Source organism: Gobio gobio (genome assembly GCF_949357685.1).
Source record: "Gobio gobio genome assembly, chromosome: 16".
Lineage (NCBI taxonomy): Eukaryota > Metazoa > Chordata > Actinopteri > Cypriniformes > Gobionidae > Gobio > Gobio gobio.
Window position 1 is genome coordinate 6692936 of NC_137109.1, and position 19881 is coordinate 6712816.

Consider the following 19881-nt stretch of genomic DNA (forward strand, 5'->3'; position numbering starts at 1 on the left):
CTGTGTAAGTGGTTGAGACATTAAGTCTTTTGTCTCTATGCAATTTCCTGACTATTTAGCATGACAAGTTTAGAGCAATACTGCCTGAGTGATTGGATTAGTATCTATGCAGTTGAATGGCACTGTTATGCTGATTGAATCTGGACGAGGGACACAGTTATAGGGTGTGTCCTTTACCTACACAACATATGCATTCCTTTGTTTGAATGTCTCCTCCTCTGCTGTATAACCACTTCCCATGAAATGTAGATAAATTGCATTATCTTGTGCTGTAAAATCAGACTGTTTTCGGATGACCTGCAGCACAGAGAGTTCTCATTAAAAGAATAACTTCTGTTTGATCCGACGTCTCCTGGTCTCCATACTTCAAGAAACAACTGAAGTTCACAACAGTTGCATAAACCGCTAAAACTAGTCTTACAAGTTAGTCATATTTTTTTTTCCTTTATGACTGTTCATAACTTTTTTAAAGTCGATTATATAAAAATATTGTCCTTGATACAAAAAACTAAGACTGACTGTCCCATGATTAACTGCCAGTGGTTACTATAAGACACTGTCTTAACAAAATGTATATCTTTTTTTTGTTGTTTTATCTTAATTTTAATTGTGCTTAAAAAGGGGGGGGGGGGGGGGGGGGGTTGCAACACTTCTTGTGCAATATCCATTGCCGACATCTGTGCGGTGGCCGGCTGGTCCTCACCAGATTTTACAACTTGGACTTTCCTGCTCTGCCAGTACGGGTCTACTTAGCTGGGCCTTGACCTCTACTCGAGCTCAACCGGTCAAAACGTCCTCCCTCAAGACTCTGACCTCGTGGTCTGAGCCCCTTAGTCTCGGACGAATGCCCTCCCTCTGTTTAGACTTGCTGCCTTCAGGGCCCTTATCCTCGAATGCCAGGGCCATAGAACGATCGGCGTTCTGTGATTATAGCACGGCGCTATTGGATTGCGTTCCCATAACATAATTGATAGGGAACGTACTAATCAACATGGAAGACATCTGCAATAATAATAGTTTAAGGACCTTTTGAAAGCACACATTTTTCCTTTAAAAATGTAAAAAGAGATTGTACTCGGTTACTAACTTGAGTATTGCATCGTAAAAAGACGCAATAGGAAAACCTTTTTTCTCCTAAATACTGAAACCTGATTGAATCATGCAGTGAAACTGCGCACTGCAGCCCGTCAATGCAGTCTATATAACATTCCTTGACCCACTGCTCATATTTCCATTAGGGCTGTCAAAAGATTAATCGCGATTAATCGCATCCAAAATAAAAGTTTGTGTTTACATAATATATGTGTGTGTACTCTGTTAATTATTATTTATATATAAATACACACACATTCATGTATATATTTAAGAAATATTTTCATGTATATACATTTATATAATCTATAATATATATACATATAATATATAAATATAATAATATTTTTTTCTTAAATATATACATGCTTGTGTGTGTATTTATATATAAATAATAACTAACAGAGTACACACACATTTATTATGTAAACACAAACTTTTATTTTGGATGCGATTAATCGCGATTAATCTTTTGACAGCCCTAATTTCCATCCAAAACTATTTCCTCCATTCTGTTTTATATTTCCAGCAATCTTTTAAAAATGTGCGTGTATGATGAGTCCTTTCACTAAATTAACCCAATACATCATAGGCTTTTTTTTTCTCTGCTCTTCTCAATGGCATCTCCCCCATTTCAACCCTGATGGCATTTAAAGGGTTTGGTCTTATTGCTCCACAGCAGATTCTGAGTGCTCTAGATTGAATATTTTCCATTTTCTTCAGCTCTGATTTAGATCCAGCCCCATACACTGCACATCCACAGTCTACACTAGAGCGTATTCATGCTTGATATACATTCAACAATTAGCTCTTGCTTGCTCCTCATTCATACTTGGCTGTTGATACCATACAATTTACTATACCTTTTTCATTTGTCTTCAATTTTCCGCCCATGTCCCAACATGGCGCTGACATATTGAGTCTCGAGTCTGTGCAGTAGTGAGCGTGAAATGGAGCCGCGCTATCAAGGCCTCGCCCACACTCCCGCAGAATCGGTTAGTATACAGTTTACTGCAGAACAACTCATTATGTTGGTGTGTGAAATAAACACTTCTGTAAATGTAGGAATTAAAGTTAAAGCTCAAGTCTCCTCCCAAGAATAGTCTGTTGGCGTGAGTACTTCGCTCAGAGAAGCTGGCAATCTCAACTAAAACCAAACCTATTTAAAGAACAAACACTTGAACTAACATCAGCGTGATAAAAACTGCCTAAAATGACACTAAACATCTTTGGAAAAAAATATTTGAAGTATAGACTTGGTCGGCGTCGTGTAATAGCTGGGGGCGGAGTCGGCGTGGGGTAAAACAGTCCATTCCCCCACAATGTAAATGGATGGGGTTAACCCAGTATAGCCGGTGTAGAATCACTTTTGACGCTCGACAGAGTAAGATATATAGAACAACTGAGCCGTATTGGGTCAGATTGTCCGTACAGAATCAGTGACTGATAAACGACCCAACACAATGGCCAGAGGTGGCATTTTCTCATCAAAACACATGCAGCTCCGCCGACCCCCATAAGACGTTCATTCAGTTTTCCTCAACTTAATGGATTAAAAGTATGTATTCCATACATTTAACATTTTAAAATGATCATAATACGTGTCTTGTGCTATGAAATCGATATTTTGAGCTGACGTCATTGTCACAATATTATTAGAATTACTGACAGTAGCAACGTTTTTTTTTTTTTTACTTTTTTATAGCAACCGTCTTCATCAAAAGACTGGGTGATTTATGAAGTAGCCGCTATTATGTCGTGTAATATTTGTGGGAGCAGCTGCATTTTGACGAGAAAATGTACAAGTGTCGTACATATAATGTGACTATCAGCTTGAAGCACAAGCATGAGCCCAGCCCTTCCCATCATGAAATAAAGAAAACTTTTGAATGTTTTGTACACTAATAACCTCACGCATTATGTGGCTGTGACCGCTCATCGTGAAAAACTGCTTTAATGATAAATTGAGTCCCGTGACAAGTATGACTTTATTGCGTTTTGTTCAACAAACTTTTGCCATTAAAAAAATTTATGAAATCTCTTTTTTAATCTTTACAATAATACCAGCATCATGTAGTGCAAACGTTTAATTGTAATGGACGTATTGAACAGGCTTTCGGAATTGACGAACGGCTCCGTCTGTTTATTTGGCAGTATAAAACTTCAGATCAGGGTTTTTTAACTTACTAGAGGTGCAGAGCGCCACATGGCAACTTTTCGGCATTGCACCAAACAAAAATAAATCGTAATCATTACAAAGAGTTTAAAGATAAAGCGTCTAACAAGGTCTATGCGCGTTCATTCTTATGGCTTGTTTTCCCCACGCATATGGCGGATATGACGATTTGTGGGCGTTTCGTAATGCAGACCAAGTCTATAATTTGATTGTTTCGTTTGTCTCACGTCCCATTCGTTTACATGGAGAGGGCGGGTTTATGAGCTATACTGGGACCAGTCACTCGGCTTCAGTTTTCAGGACTTGTGCGGCACACTTGATTTGGACACACAAGACTAAACAATAGGCCTACACTTTATAAAATGGCTAAACATGATACTTCAGGTGTGAATTTTGTGGGAACATGGGTGGAAAATGTTATGCTATACTGCCAGAATTACGAGAATGAAAGAAGGATTCTTCTAATAGAAAATCTAGCAAAAATAAAAATGCTATTTTTTTTTTTTTTTTACTCCGGAATTAAATGTTATAGTTATTTTTCAGTATCTTACAATAACCAATGTGTGGGAGAAGATATAAAAAGGTAAGGAATGTCATTTTGATCCACACTCCAGACCAGTCGGTGGCGGTAATCCACCATTTGGGTGTTTGTCAAACCCCAGTAAACTCGCAGAAGAAGAGGAAGAATGACGTCAACAGTGTGACGTATGCAGCGGAAGGGGATAGAGATCTGATGTTGGCGCTGGTCATATTAAACCCCTAAAACAGACAATACCGCAGGTATGTGTCAAATATCAATATTACATTATGTAATTCATGTTTCTTTTAGTCCGAGTGTAGTTATCAGGCAGGCTAGAGAGTGAAATTGTCTCGCTCATGAGTTTACGGAGGTTGAAGGATAATCGCTAATACTCTGAGAACCGAGTTACTAAAATAATGAATAAATCTGTTAAATGTTGTTACTTATTCCCACTAAATTAATGATATGCGTTATTTATCCTTCAACTGTGATTTGATACAGACCTTCCTGATGATTATACCTGCTGTGTAGCATTAGCTGGCCTGCTAGCAGAGCTCTGAGTGTTTACTTGCACCAAAATATCATTAAAACACACACACACACACACACACACACACACACACACACACACACACACACACACACACACACACACACACACACACACACACACACACACACACACACACACACACACATAAAATATGGGCCATTCTACAGAATTGGTTCAAAGTCAGAGTTGGAAACATTTTGAATAAAATGTCTTTATCCACAAATGTTGCATGTATGCAAATTGAATAATATCCAGATACACATTTCTAGTAAGTGTGCAGTTAATTCTCATATTGTATTTTCAGAAAGTTTTGTAATATTTTTCCTCTCCCCACTACTGAAACACAATAATACATAATATAATAAGAAGGCTTATATTGACCTATTAAGATTTTCTTTACATCTACCTTGTAAATATGTTTTTTAATGCTATTTTATAAGTTTTCACAGGTAAATCAATAACAAAATCTATTTTAATAATATTTAAATTATAAGTTATGAGATTTGTTGTATTTTGAATCCAATCGGCATAAAGTTTATCATACTTTATAGTTATCGTCCTTGGTGTGAATGGGCATTCATTTTGATTAACATAAAGCGTAGTTCATTTCATTTGCATCTTTGTTCTATTGTGTTTATCTACGCTTGTAATTTTTTTCCCCTTGTTCTTATCTTAGGTCTATTTTTATCACCACAAAAATATTATCCAATTAATTGTCAAAATAATCGACTGATTACTCAACCGAGCGTGTGAGAGAGAAGACACGACTGCATTTATCTGAGATGAGCGGTGTGACAATTTTGTGGATGTGTGTCCGTTCATGCAGTGGTTTAAAACTGCTAAAACGTGCAAATGATAATCTTTCGCTCTATGATGGGTAAACTAGAGCTGCACGATTATGACACAAATCATAATTGTCGATTATTCCCTTGAAATTGTAATTGCAATTATTAATTACGATTATTCTATAGCATTAAGCCTCAAAAGTCAAATATACATTGGTTTGGTTTCTTTAAATAAAATTAGGGCTGTCAAAAGATTAATCGCGATTAATCGCATCCAAAATAAAAGTTTGTGTTTACATAATATATGTGTGTGTACTCTGTTAATTATTATATATATAAATACACACAAAAGCATGTATATATTTAAGAAAAAAATATTATTTTTTATATATAAAACATTTATATTTATATATATTATAGATTATATAAATGTATATACATGCAAATATTTCTTAAATATATACATGAATGTGTGTGTATTTATATATAAATAATAATTAACTGAGTACACACACATATATTATGTAAACACAAACTTTTATTTTGGATGCGATTAATCTTTTGACAGCCCTAAAAAAAATAAAAAAGTAAAGATATGCATGGCATTATAATGTTATACTAAAAATAAAAACAATGGGGAAAAAAACTTAAGATAACCTGAAGAAAAAACACATTAAGTACACAGAATAATATAAGTGGACTTTTTGTAATTGCAATTACATTTTATTGAACGATAACATGATTGTGGCATCCGTAATTGTAATCATGATTACAAATTAAATTAATTGTGAAGCTCTAGGTTAAACGTTGCAATTAATGTTATTTTAAACTGGTCTGTACAGATTCTACCTGGCCTCTACGTTTTACCAAAATGATGTTTGTATGTGTCTGACAGTTCAGTGAGCTTTAAGGCTTAACTGGCAAAATGGCAACCAGGCTTGATTTGATTGGATATTAGGGCTGTCAGTCATTTATCTGTTGTGAGGTCATTTCTGATGCCAGTGTCTGTTCTTCTTAGCTTGCAGATGTCTGAGCATGTCTATGAGAAGTTCCTTGCTCCAGAAGAGCCATTTCCACTGCTTTCACAGGGAGGGAACTTCAGTGAAAATGCCACACTGGATATTAGCGACTTTGGGTGTCAGTTGTCATCATGTCACCGGACAGACCCTTTACACCGCTTTCACAGCAGCAGGTAAGTGGCAGGCAGTCTCAGTCGAGCTCTTTCTGTCCAATGGCGCGCGTTCGTCTCAGCCATCTCGCAGTCAATGTCCATAATAGCTGATAATAACATCCGTTGTTTTATTTTAAATCCAGTTTTACGAGCTTTCAGAATACACTTTAGTATCAGTGCTCGTCTCTTTTCTGCCGTTTTGTTAATGACCTCTTTAGTAAACCAATTCATAACTAGCAAAAGCAGCGCTGCTTGCATCTCCATAGTTGTAATTGTTGCAGACAGTATCACACAAAAATGATTATTGTCCTTCTCTGACTGGGAGGAGTAGTCGCACACAGTCCTACATCACTGGACTAATTTGCCTAATCTTCACGGTACTTTAGACCGCAGTGGAAACGCAGACAGTAGCAGGTCTGGGGGTGGAAAAAGTTCCTGGTACAAATTGTTCCGGATAATTTTGGCGGAAACGGGACTTTTGAGGAAAAAGTACTGTATTGTCTCCTATGCCCACATGAGGGTACAAGCGAGCGAAACATAAACCAAATCAAGCATAGTCTTTTATTGACATGACATTCACTTTTTAAAGTGCATTAACTTTTCAAACAATTGTTATTAAATAAAATATAATTTAATTAATGAGCATGTAAGGAAAATTAGGTAACAAAAGTGCATAAAACTGCAATATTTTAAACACCAATATCAGACCTGTACGTCAAAGTTTTGGCCCGAACACGCTTGTGTCTTGAGTCAGACCTCAGTTTTTCGGATCCGAGTGGACTAGGGTTGTCCATCGTGATGGCTGACCGACATCGATTTTCAGTAAATAATGGTAACCTCAAGAATATAAGAAAATTAAATATTGGTTAGAAAAATATTTGATTCATACTATTTCCCCGTAAAGATGCGTCATATACCGCTCTGTGCTTTGAGAGGAATGTGGGACACAAGCTGGATTGTATATGGACCTTTCGAATATCTTCATCTTCATGTTTTCTCCTGATGTTGCAAAGCAACACTTGTTGTAAAATGTCTGAAGAGCGGATTTTATCTTCCACAAGGTCAAGACATTTAGGCAATGTTTGATTATTCACTGCCAGAGAAAAAAAAACTAAAATCACCGGCGTGTGTGAAATGCGCTATTCAAATAAACCAAACTTGACGCGCCTTACCAAGTTTAATAACAAGAACAAACTGTGTTAAATACAATTTGAAGTAAAAAAGTATTCGTCCTACAGTGTTTTGTTATACTTTCCCACAGTAAAGGATGTGAATAGTTATAATAGACTTAATTATAAGCAAACGAAAGGAAGAAACGTTTATAATCCCCTGCGAACATGGGTGCGACGTGAGTGAAGATTTGGGAAAAGAAACGAGATGTCCATGTCCATTGGGATAAAATGGACTGGGCCTATTGTTAAAATTCACGGAAAATCGATTGACCAGATCCAGATCGCAAAGCAGAATGAGAAAGTGCTCTCTGACCATTATTTGCTTTCTAGGCTTAAAAGCTTTGTGCTTCACTCCTGTGGTAATATTCACGTGAAACAGCATTCACATACAAAACACTGGGTTAGTAAAATAACGAAATAAATTTTTAAAAGTAGAAAATTGTATTTATGTAAAGAGATGTATTAAAATATAAAGAGCTCAACTCTTAAGTGGAAGGAAGCAATTTTTCCCCCTCACGTGCAACTTAGCGGATGAGTGATTATTTGGGTTAGTAAAAATAACAAAATGATCGTTTTAAGTAGAAAATAGTATTTATGTAAAGAGATATAGCCTATATTATCTACCTAATTACCCACCCCAACCGACGATATCATCGACCATCACGATGTTTTACTGCAAACATCGTCAACTGCCAATTTAGGGGACATCGCCCAACCCTCGAGTGGACCCTATAGTGTGAACTGCCTTTAATTCAACAACGGCTCCTCTTTGCAGATGGAACCTGACGTCATGCGGCACAAGTGTGGCCAGTTCAGAGTGCAGTGAGGAGCTCTTCTCCTCCGTTTCTGTGGGCGATCAGGATGACTGCTACTCCCTCCTGGACGATCAGGAGCTCGCCTCCTTTGACCTGTTCCCAGAAGGCAGTGTGTGCAGCGACGTGTCCTCCTCCATCAGCACTTACTGGGATTGGTCAGACAGTGAATTTGAGTGGCAGGTGAGCCCTTAGTTTTGAATCTGTTTTAGTTGAGATGTCACTTTCATTGTACTTCATTTTCATAACAAATGGAGAAGCTGTTGATCACTTTATTGAAGAATTTTTCTGAACAAGATCTGTGTTATTGTAGTTACCAGGCAGTGACATAGCCAGTGGCAGTGATGTGCTGTCGGACATCATACCCAGCGTGCCCAGTTCACCCTGCCTTGTATCCAAAAGAAAAAACAAACCACACCGGAATCTGGATGAGCTGCCCTGGAGTGCCATGACTAACGATGAACAGGTCGGTTTATTTTATTTATGCAATGAAAATATAAAATGCATCAGTATGTGTTGTCATATACAGTCTGAGCCACCAAATAACAATAACTAACATGGATCATCAGGTTTTGTCCATGTCAACTCCAGTGTAGCTGTGGTCAATAATTCAACATGAATGCCAGAGAAATGTTTACTAATGCCATTTTTTTTTCAATAGCGCTTTTATATTGTTGTAGTGATGCTATCATTTCTAAAGGAAATTGTTAATTAGACAATTATGAAAGAAAGGAAGTCTTTCCTCTGCATTCACACATAATGTGAGCTAACTTTTAAATTTTTGGTTTTCAGGTGGAATATATTGAATATTTGAGTCGAAAAGTGAGCACAGAGATGGGACTCCGGGAGCAACTTGATATCATAAAAATAATCGACCCGAGTGCACAGATACTGCCGACAGACAGCGAGTTCATCATTGAACTAAACTGCCTCACAGATGAAAAACTTAAACAGGTAATGAATTACACTATATTAGCTGCCATTCTAAATGAGTTAGGGGAAGTGACCTGGTTAATGCCACTCAATGCCCAATCCAAACAAAATGGCATTCATTTATCCACAGTGAACTTTGACTGTGCAGTCTATTGTAACAGATGCAGCTCTTTCTGTAAGTTTTATTGTTACCACAAGATTCTTTTAGGCTTGTAATGGATTTTACAAGTTACCTCCCTCAAATTTGACAAAGCACCTGAATTTCATCAGGCACGAGTTGTGCGCTTACACTTCCGACTCTTGCTTCCTGTGACTGTTTGCTTTTAGGCGCGGACTCTGAGTTCTGCAGCAAACATTTTGCTGTGCACTTCATGCTACCAAACATTACTTTATCGCATAATTACTCTTCCTTGTCAGCTCCGCTGAGTTTTTCCAATGGCAAGCTGTTTTAACATTAATGCCATAGTATCTTCATGCTGCAGAGTGAGCAGACCGTTTGTCCCAATCTCTCTGTCTTCTCTTGCTTAATAGTGCCGAATTGGTCAAAAAGACACTGACACAGCTTTCTCTCATTGTTGTCAGCCTCACCCGGTGCAATCGTTTTAACGTTTATGCAATCAAAAACTCACTCACTCGCATGACTTGCTGCTTCAATGTGAAGGCAGAAGTTTTATTGTGCAATATGATTTTATGATGCTACCAAACATGAATTTGCATGACTGATTACTCCATTCTTATCAGCTCAGCTGTTGCGTTGAGCTGGAACAGTTGTGTGAATGAGTCCACGCGTTAAGAGTGATATATCCTATGGCAAGCTAGGCCATAGTGACTTGGGTTATGAAGTGAGCAGACAGGGTTTTCCCTATCGCTCTTCCTTTACCTAATAGCGGCGATTGGGTTGAAGACACTCTGGCAAAACAGCTGTCTGTAACCGTTGTCAGCCTCGCCTCATGTGAACACTCACTTCATGTGACTGGCTGCATTTATGCACAGGACCTGAGGAGTTCTGCAGCACACATTCTATTGTGCGCTATGGTTTTGCCACTTTATGCTACCAAACAATCATAGTTTGTATGACTAATCACTCTGTTCTTGTCAGCTCTGTTGAGCTGTAATTATCGCGTAAATGGGTGTTAAGAGTAATTTCTTATGGCAAGCTGTTTCAACATTCAAGCCAAAAGAGAGTCGGATGAACCGCAAAGCATATTCGCCTCTCTCATGTGGCCTTCTGGTCCCTGTCCAGCCTGTTCTGATGTCTCGGACAAATTTTGGCCTGACTTGGGTTCTCCGCGCCCTTTAGCCTTCAGAATCCGAGAATAGCCCTAGGGTTGTGCGTGCGTGGCCCGTTTATGCCGGCATCAAAGCTCCTGCTATCACGGTTGGCCCTGGCCCGATCAAGGGAATGGACTGTTTCCTGTTTCAGAGGTTTTTCCCACCACTCAGGTGTCTGTGGGCCTAATGTGAAAGTATCAGTCTGTTATATGTTTACACCATCCAGTTACTATGAAGACATCTTTGTTTTGGCAGGGTCTTCCCACGATAGTGTTCTCTGGGAGATTTTCTATATCCCAAAGGGGGCTATAGAAAAAGTACTTGCCTCCCAGTTATGCTGCGTTCACACTGAACGCGTATAGAGCGTCTGGAGCGAGTGATTTCCATGTTAAGTCAATGTAAAGACATGTCTGGAGGTCCTGCGGCGCGATAGGAGCGTTAAGTGCAGCGCGATGGACGCTATTTCGCTTCATTCGCACGAAAGAGGTCAATTTAGGGTCTTGTGCGTTACGCGCGACTGATTTTTATTTGGTGCTTTTTGTGCATTCACGCGTTTGAAGCGAATTTGCGACTGACGCCTGAGTTGAAAAATCTGAACTTTGCCATCTGTTCGCGGCTCGTTAACCAATCAGGAGCCTGCTTGCTGCTGTCACGTGGTGAAGTGACAGGAGTGGGTGTCCTGGAGGGTGATCCTCGCTTCGATGAGGGACAACAGGTCGACAGGCGGAAAAAAAAGTGGCCGTCATCCTGGCGCAGCTCCTGGAGCAAGTGTTGAAACCCTCCAAACTGGGTACGCCTCTGGAGGGTCTGGTGGACCCAAGTATGGTGGTGATGACCCCTACGCTGCTGTTCTGCTCTCCAGAGCAAATACTGAGCGGTGACTCTTTCAATGAATGCTCCATCAACATCAGCCATCTTGCAAACAGACAACCGCCTAGCACTGGCCCCTCCCACAAGAAGCGGATTTCGTCTATGCATCTATTTTGCTTCAAACGCTTGCTTTATACGCGCGTCCAAAGCGAATTCCATCGTCGCCGACAAGTGCTAGTGGATTCAAAATGTTCAAGCATCCAACTAGACGCGAAGGAAGCGAATTTGATGCTCAATACACGTTCGGTGTGCAGCATTAGGCTTCTACGGACGATATTTCTGATCCCCCAAAAAGGATGGGGATTTGTGTCCGATTCTGGCCTCAAACTTTTACTTCACAACATTTCACAAATGACTACAGTAAAAAGACAGGCAACAGTCTGTTACCAATAAAAGTTTAACATTTATTTATAAGCAAGAACCAAAACAGACGAACATATAGTAAAAGCATCAAACATTTATAAGAAAAAGTGCAGAAAAGAATACAAACTCAAACTATATAACTTATACAGGTAAACAAAATCACATTTTAAAAGTTTAATAATCAATAATGTTAAATAATAAATTTGACCAGTTATTTAAAAAAAAATTCCTCCTGCCAACAAGCACTAACGTACAGCCAAAACCAGCAGGCTGAGTGCCACCAAGAAATGCATTGTCTGAAAGCCTTAATAAACACTGAAGTTTAGGAATAAATGATGTATTACCGTGAATTGACTGTGAATCCGTTTTTCATTCCAACCCATTATTTTCTACAGCACATTACTGTTTTAATGGAAAACTAAGTTACTGTCAGAATTTGGCTATTTTTTACAGAAATTGTTTTACAGTGTAGCGTTGACTTATTCCAGGCTCATCCAGACTTATTTGCTCAATTGGAGCAAAAGTCCTGTGTTGTGTTTCCCAGCCTTAAGGTTTGCCCGTTATTATCTCATACAAGTAGGTTAAGTTCATACAATGAGCATAACATTTCAGTAAAGTCAGTCAAACTCTTGATAACATTGAGATTTCTGTTGTTCCTTTAGGTGAGGAGCTACATCCGTGAGCACAGTCCACGGCAGCGTCCCAGCATGGCCCGTGATGGCTGGAAGAGGAGCATGGCGAGCAGCGGCAGCGCCAGCGGTGTGAGTGCTCACAGCAGCAGTAATGCCAGCATGGTGAGCAGTGCCAGCAGCAGCACCGCTTCCACGGGCTCCAATTCGAGCATCAGCCGTGCACACAGCGACGGAAACCTGGCCACTGCTGCGGAGCGAATACGAGACTCTAAGGTACTTTCAGCACTCAATCATAATCAGCATCAAGAAAAATAGGCGATATGTCTTAATACAAACATACAGTGCAGCCAGTGTAATCTGATTTACACTGAAGGAAATGTCTCTTATAAATCAGTTCTCTTGAATGAAAAGAAATACAGATTGAATCAGTCTGACAAATCATTCACTGTACAAACTAAGTAACAGTAACATTTAGTTATTAAATTTTTTTTTTTTTTTAAGTACTTCCCTGATTAAGCCATCTCACATAACGGATATTTACACATTCCACACATCCCTTTGGTTTTTATTATGGTGTGTGTAGTTTCCTTAATGACCAGTGGCTATGGCTGCATTTAAACTGGTACAAGTGTTAAAGCACAAATCTGATCCGTTTTTTTGTCCCGCCTATTTACTTTCACTTTAGACATGACTGCTATTGAACATCTGTTTACATTAATCCTTACCAAAAATGATTCGGTAACACTTAATTTTTAGGGTTCACTTCTCGCTTTTAACTAGTTGCTTATTAGCATGCATATTACTAGGATATTGGCTGTTTATTACTTATAAAGCACATATTAATGCCTTATTCTGCATGATCATATTCTACATCCCTTAATCACCCAACACCTAAACTTAAATGCTACAAAAACTATTATTAAGCAGTAAATTAGGAGTTTATGGAGGCAAAAGTCGTAGTTAATAATAGTGAATGTGTTCCCCATACTAAAGCGTTACCAATTATTCTTTTGGTGATCACTTTATATGCGACATTGTTGACCCTCTGGTTTTGAATGGCCGTACTAAAATTATTTATATAATTCACATCTTTGAAGTGTGGCGTTTGAGCTGTGTTTTTGAATGAATTGGTTGTCAATGATTCATTCATAAAGACAGTAGATGCGTCCCAAATAACCTTATAAAAACTTGCACTAGTTCACCCAAAAATGTAATTGTGTAAAAAATGTAATGTAATTAATTACTCTCTCATGTCATTCCAAACCTATTGACTTTCATTTCATCTTCGAAGCACAAATAAAGATATTTTTTATGTAGTCTGAGAGATTTTGGCCCCTCCATTGAAAATCTATTCACCCAAAACTCTGATGCTTCATAATGTTCGTAGATATTTCAAGATAAATCCATCTGAATCGAGCAGTTTAAACCAAGCCGTCTGAAGAGACACAACCACTTTATATGAACGTTTCAACGTCTCATGATTTTCATGCAAAATTTGTGCACAAAAAATAGTACATTCAAAACCAAATAAATACACGTATAGTATTGTATAAATGTACCATATTAGTAACCATAATAATGTTTTATTAATAATATTGAGTAAACAGTGCTGTGAGGGCTGTCCAATCCTGCTCCTGGAGGGCCAACGTCCAGCAGAGTTTAACTCCCAACAAACACACTGGCCTGGAAGTTTCTGGAACTCCAGAAAATGTTGATTAGCTGGTTCTGGTGTATTAAAGGGTTTATTCACCCAAAAATGAAAATTAGCCCATGATTTACTCCGCCTCAAGTCATCCTAGGTGTACATGACATTCTTCTTTCAGACAAATACAATCAGAGTTATATTAAAAAAGTCCTGGCTCTTCCAAGCTTTATAATGGCAGTGACTTGTCTCGTTTATGAAGTCCATAAAAGTGCATCTATCCATCATATAACTGCTCCACACGGCTCCGGGGGGTTAATAAAGGCCTTCTGAAGCGAAGTGGCACGTTTGTGTGAGAAAAATATCCATATTTAAAACTTTATAGACTAAAATAACTAACTTCTGACGGATTGCCATACGAATCGATTTACGCTGAAAGAGTTACCCATGACCCTTGAACCCTTGACGCATGTGTATTGGCAGAGAATAGAGCAAAACTGGTCATGAATTTGAGTCTAAAATTAGAATTTTTAAAGAGAAATGCCGGAGGATTTCGATATAAGAGAAGAGGGGCTTGAGTTTGTTTCCCAGCCCGATCCACGTGAGGAGTCAAAGCTTGAGATGCTCCTGTGCATCCCCTCAGGGGTCACTCTTTTAGTCGACTTGTGTACCGCTGACCACCGGAAGCTAGTTATTTTAGTCTATAAAGTTTTAAATATGGATATTTTTATTATACAAATGTGCCACTTCACTTCAGAAGGCCTTTATTAACCCCCCGGAGCCGTGTGGAGCAGTTATATGATGGATAGATGCACTTTTATGGACTTCAAAATCTCGACCCCCATTCACTGCCATTATAAAGCTTGGAAGAGCCAGGACTTTAATAATATAACTCAGATTGTATTCGTCGGAAAGAAGAATGTCATACACACCTAGGATGACTTGAGAGTGAGTAAATCATGGGATAATTTTCATTTTTGGGTGAACTATCCCTTTAAGGTGAATAGCGACCTATGCTTTGCTCTTCTTAATAGTAAAAACATAATGCTGTGATCATCTTTTACAGAAACGCTCCAAGCAGAGGAAAATGCAGCAGAAGGCTTTACGCAAGCGCCAGCTGAAGGAGCAGAGACAGGCTCGCAAGGAGAGATTGAGCGGCCTCTTCCTGAACGAGGAGGTCCTTTCACTTAAAGTCACAGAGGAGGAAGACCATTCTGACGATGTTGATGTATTGATGTGACGAGAGTGAATGATTCAGTGTTCCTTCTAAGCCTCTTCCACGCAGCATTAATTACTCTGTTCTAGACATCTAGGCAACCAGGGGCGCAAAAAAAGGCATTGAAATGTGTGTGTGCGCAATTTTCCATGCACATATCAGGATTTATTAAAAAAATAAACTTAGCGTAAATACTTGCGCACTGTAGACCGTCTCGATCCGCTTGCTTGGTGCACACCAGGGTTCAGACGAGCGTTCACACTTCTTCAAATGACCCGCACTAACAGGGCATTCGCACCAGGGTTCGTTTTAATCCAACCAAACGTGCCAAGTGTGAACACGCCCTTAGATTAAATATTACACTCTCATTAATGGAGTCAAGCACTCAAATTACATAGACTTTATCCAGAAGTTAAACAAAAATTATATGGATTTAGAAATATTTGTCTGCTGAATATTTCTCGCTAGAATAATGATCAACGATGCGGACCTTCGTTCACGTGTTCACGGTTCATTGGCCGGTATGAGGTCAGATGACCATACTATACAAGCACAGGTGTGCTGTTAATGTCATGTGCAGGCAGGCAGGGTCCTAATGAGAACTCCTATGATCTTCCCAACATTATGACAAACACAATGGTATTTGAAGGATAGAATTTGAAGGAAACGTTAAAGATTTGCATGTTTTATTTTTAAAATGTTTGCTGAGTCCGTTGCATTTACACTGCAAAAAAATCTGTTTCCATTAAATAAAATATATAAACATTCTAAGTTTACCTTCTAGGGAAAATTGCATACATTTTTTTTGTTTAACCCTTAAATGCATGACTGTTTCGCCAATCATTCTCACATTTTCGGGTCTTTAGCGACCCGGATCTACATGTAACACGGATGGATCTCTACCTGCCGCGACAATATAAAATTCTCCTGATATTCGTGTAACAATTATAGAAGAATAAAATGAAGCATATTTCGTTACCTTTTGGAGCTTGGAAGGGTTCAGTTTGAGCAGATGTTTTATCCCATCATCACTGTCCTCGTCAGAGCTCATTTCCCAGGACATTCAGCATCTGGCTCATATTCTCGATCATTTTCAACATCTTCACAATCCATATTTTGATCGCTGACAGCTTCTTCACCAGATCCACCATTAGTGACACTAATATTTGATTTAATTCAGTACTTGCTCTGCAGTAAATCGGTGAGCCATTTCAAGTTTTGCAGATTATACTTATTATTGTGAAAATAAGTTCAGTTTATCATTGCACACAGACATTGCCACCTTGTGGAATAAAGGTTAATTGCACTTATTCCGTCATTTAAAGATTCAATGATTATTGTGCAGAAAAAAATATACGTACAGTCTTAAGGCCTGTACACACCGGGACGAATATCGTGTGCGCTTATCGCCAGTGTTTTTCGAGACGTTTTTCGGCGCGTATTGAGTGTTCACACCCAAGCGATTTTCACTGGCGATGCGCCGAGTGAATGTGCAAATTCAGTAGATGGCGCTCTCCCGGTACACAAGCTGGTGCTGCGGCACTTTACGCTTCTGACACTCGCTTGTCACACAGAAGAAGAAGAGAGACAGTATTTACGTGCTTGCAAAAACCACAGATATATTATGTCTATGGCCAAAACCATTCACACACTTTTTGCTAACTGGCAAGCAGCATTAGCAGCTCATCATCTTTGTGTACATACTTCTTCTTCGTCGTATCAATGTGTGCGTGGCAAGACCGTTTTGTGCTTGAGCGCCACCAAGTCGTGTTTTACTGTCACTTCAGCAGCTCCAGGCACGTGAACAAAAGCGCTGATCTCATTGGTTGGCCAGTTTTTAACGTGCCACGTCAAAACAAAAAAACGAACCCAATGTCGGTGTGCACACTCACATTGGCGCCCTTTGTTTAGTCACGAGGCGTTAAACGTCGGCGATAAACATGTGCGAAAATCGTCCCGGTGTGAACAGGCCTTAACACACCTCGGGTCGTTAGCAACCCTATACAATTTTTACAAAAAAGTAATGGAAAAATAGGCATTATTTTATCATTTTCTCTTATTATATTGTGTATAATGAATTGATTGAGGAATACTAAGAAGAATGATGACTAACTTTAAAAAAATGTATGAGGAGGAGGGTAGTGAATGGCGTCCCGGGTCGCTAAAGACCCGAGGTATGCGCTTAAGGGTTAAAACAATTCTATTTGGCGAAACACTCTTCTGAAACATTTCTCTGAAAAGTAGGCGTATTTTATACAATTTGCAGATATTTTGATATTTTTATTCTAAAACAAGACGTGGATACTAAATGTTTTAGCAGTGTAATCGTGTGACTGCACAAATAGCATTTATAGTCCGTATCTCATCTTGTACCATTAAACATGGTATCACGTGGTTGGGGATTTGCATAATGATGAGGATATGCGTAGTAAGACTAGGCGTCGTAAGCTCCATATATAGTTATTTCGGGGTGGAAGATACATGTATGCACACTTTTAGGATGAAATCCACGCAAGGTTTTATAAACGTGGCCCCAGATCTTTAGTTGTCATAATAAAGTCTGTTATGCTAACAGTAAATAATGTCTGACCAACATGTCAACTGACCGTTTATCATATCCGTAAATGTAAATTAATGTACATCTCATTAGTTTTCTGATATATCATCATGGGTGCACATGAAATTGGTTGCAAGGAGAGTTGTGCATGCAGTCCACTGACCCATAAATGACTGCTCCCTAAAGTTGTTTGTACTTGATACATGGTACTAGTTAACAGCAAAAATGTGTGCTATCGGACACACTTTACTTGGAAAAATAATGAATAATCACACAATTGCATGTGTTACCAAGATTTTAATCTGTACTTGGGATAATTCAGTCAGAAGCACATACTGTAAATGATAGGGATTTTTTAAAATGGTTTGCCAGACGTGATGAACGTGAATCTTTAGGAGAGCATTGAAAAATATATATATATATATTTGGTTTACATTAAAAGCGTTTTGACTCTTGCCCAGAAGATAAAACACATCTTTTTGTAACGGCGCAGTTAAATGTGCATTGTACCATACAAAGTTCTTAAATGGTGTTTAAAAACATTAAAAGGACAATGACGGATATTTAAAAATGTATTTCATCGTGTTATACACTGACATCATTCATATGTACATTTAATTTATTGTGTAATTATTGCTTGTAGAAGTACATACAATATGAACTCAGGCATAGAGGGAACACTGACAAATGAAGTCATAGCCTTCATTTTGTATCTACTTTAAGTTTATTTTGAAAGGTCATACGATTATGTTTATTTAAATTTCACATGAAAAACTAACAGAACGAGATACCGTTTGAAAATATTACTCATGCTCTCTTTTAGCCAAGTTGGAGAGAAGTAATATTTCATAACTTTTATTGTGATTATATTTATATAATCTGTTCTATGTTGGAAGAGAAACGACTACTTTTTAAGTGTAAAAACATCTTATAATTTGTTTTTTTAAACCTTGCATATGTGTTAGTTAAGCATTCTTCATCAATTTAAGCTTCCTTTTATTGCAAATGAGCAGAAAACAACATTAAGATTAATCTAAAAAGCTATTGACCTAAAAAAAAATATCCCCCTTTGATCGCTATAAACATAAATGCGCAGATATTCAAACAATTCGATAATTCCCAAAAGTGTGTCTAAATAACATACATTTTTAGAGAAGACCATTTTATTATTTGTTACCCTATTTGTAAGACCTAGTACATATATATTTTGATCCAGACATGTAAATGTATACGGTGAAGTTAGGATGACTTGACTGCTTTGCTGAAATGTCTGAATATTCTTAATTTCATCAAATAAAATCAAAGTATGACATGACTGAGGTGTGATATATAGTGCACACATCATAATGTAGCTTTTGTGTCAATTGACATGAAATACTTTCTGCATTTAAATCCACCTTTACAGTAAGTGTATGGTCTTGACAGTCATGTAAGTAATTGTGTACTAATTTAACATTCTTATAAGTAAGAACTAAACAGTTTAGACGGTCATTACTCTTTAGAAATGGGTATAAATATTTATTTAGTCCTCTGAAAGGACTTCCGGCTAATGTGCAGGCTATTGGCTAATGTTAAAACATAGTAAAATAACCATTTAGGAATTGTTCCTACTATAAGAGGTAATGCACCTTTTACATTTACTTGCCAATACACAGTAATAACTGTTAAAGTTAAGCCATCATAACAGATAATCTGACATGCACGTGCGGTGAAACCAGTTCCTATTCGAAGTCAACACTGCGTCTTGGATTGACGCTATGGGGAACGGCATCGGCGTGACCAGCGTCTGAAGCAGGTGTGAAAACTTGAGAAGTTAATTGGTCGAAGGCAGGCCATGACGTCCCTACTGGAGCACCCAGGAGTATAAGAGGGTCCCTGAATGCTCGTCATCAGCTTTTTTGTCTTCAGGAGCCGTTTGTTTGTATTAGCGTGTTGTGAAGACGATTTAGTGTGTGCCTGGTGCATTAACCCGCTGGTGCTCTTCAGTCATTTCTGACCGGAAAATTTTCTGTTTTGAAATGTTAAAAATCACAGCTTCATTGGAATGATATAAAACTTGGTGACTTTTCTAGCATTAGGTATGTAAACACACACAAAAAATTGGGGTCATGATTC

General features: G+C 38.4%; 1 protein-coding gene across 1 annotated transcript; it reads left to right on the forward strand.

Moving 5' to 3' along the window:
* Positions 1–3940: 3940 nt before the first annotated feature.
* On the forward strand, positions 3941–19081 carry fam199x (family with sequence similarity 199, X-linked). Its single transcript, XM_079839410.1, has 7 exons — positions 3941–4048; positions 6145–6318; positions 8245–8464; positions 8595–8747; positions 9074–9235; positions 12382–12624; positions 15060–19081. The coding sequence occupies exons 2-7, from the start codon at positions 6152–6154 to the stop codon at positions 15231–15233; spliced, it is 1119 nt and encodes a 372-aa protein (XP_079695536.1). The 5' UTR covers positions 3941–4048; positions 6145–6151; the 3' UTR covers positions 15234–19081.
* The last annotated feature ends 800 nt before the right edge of the window (positions 19082–19881 follow it).

Excerpts from the sequence above, each read along its gene's own strand:
- fam199x (XM_079839410.1), top strand. The coding sequence starts at position 6,152 with ATGTCTGAGCATGTCTATGAGAAGTTCCTTGCTCCAGAAGAGCCATTT. Across the intron at positions 8,748-9,073 it reads CCATGACTAACGATGAACAG|GTGGAATATATTGAATATTT; the intron begins GTCGGTTTATTT and ends TTTGGTTTTCAG. Across the intron at positions 9,236-12,381 it reads CAGATGAAAAACTTAAACAG|GTGAGGAGCTACATCCGTGA; the intron begins GTAATGAATTAC and ends TTGTTCCTTTAG.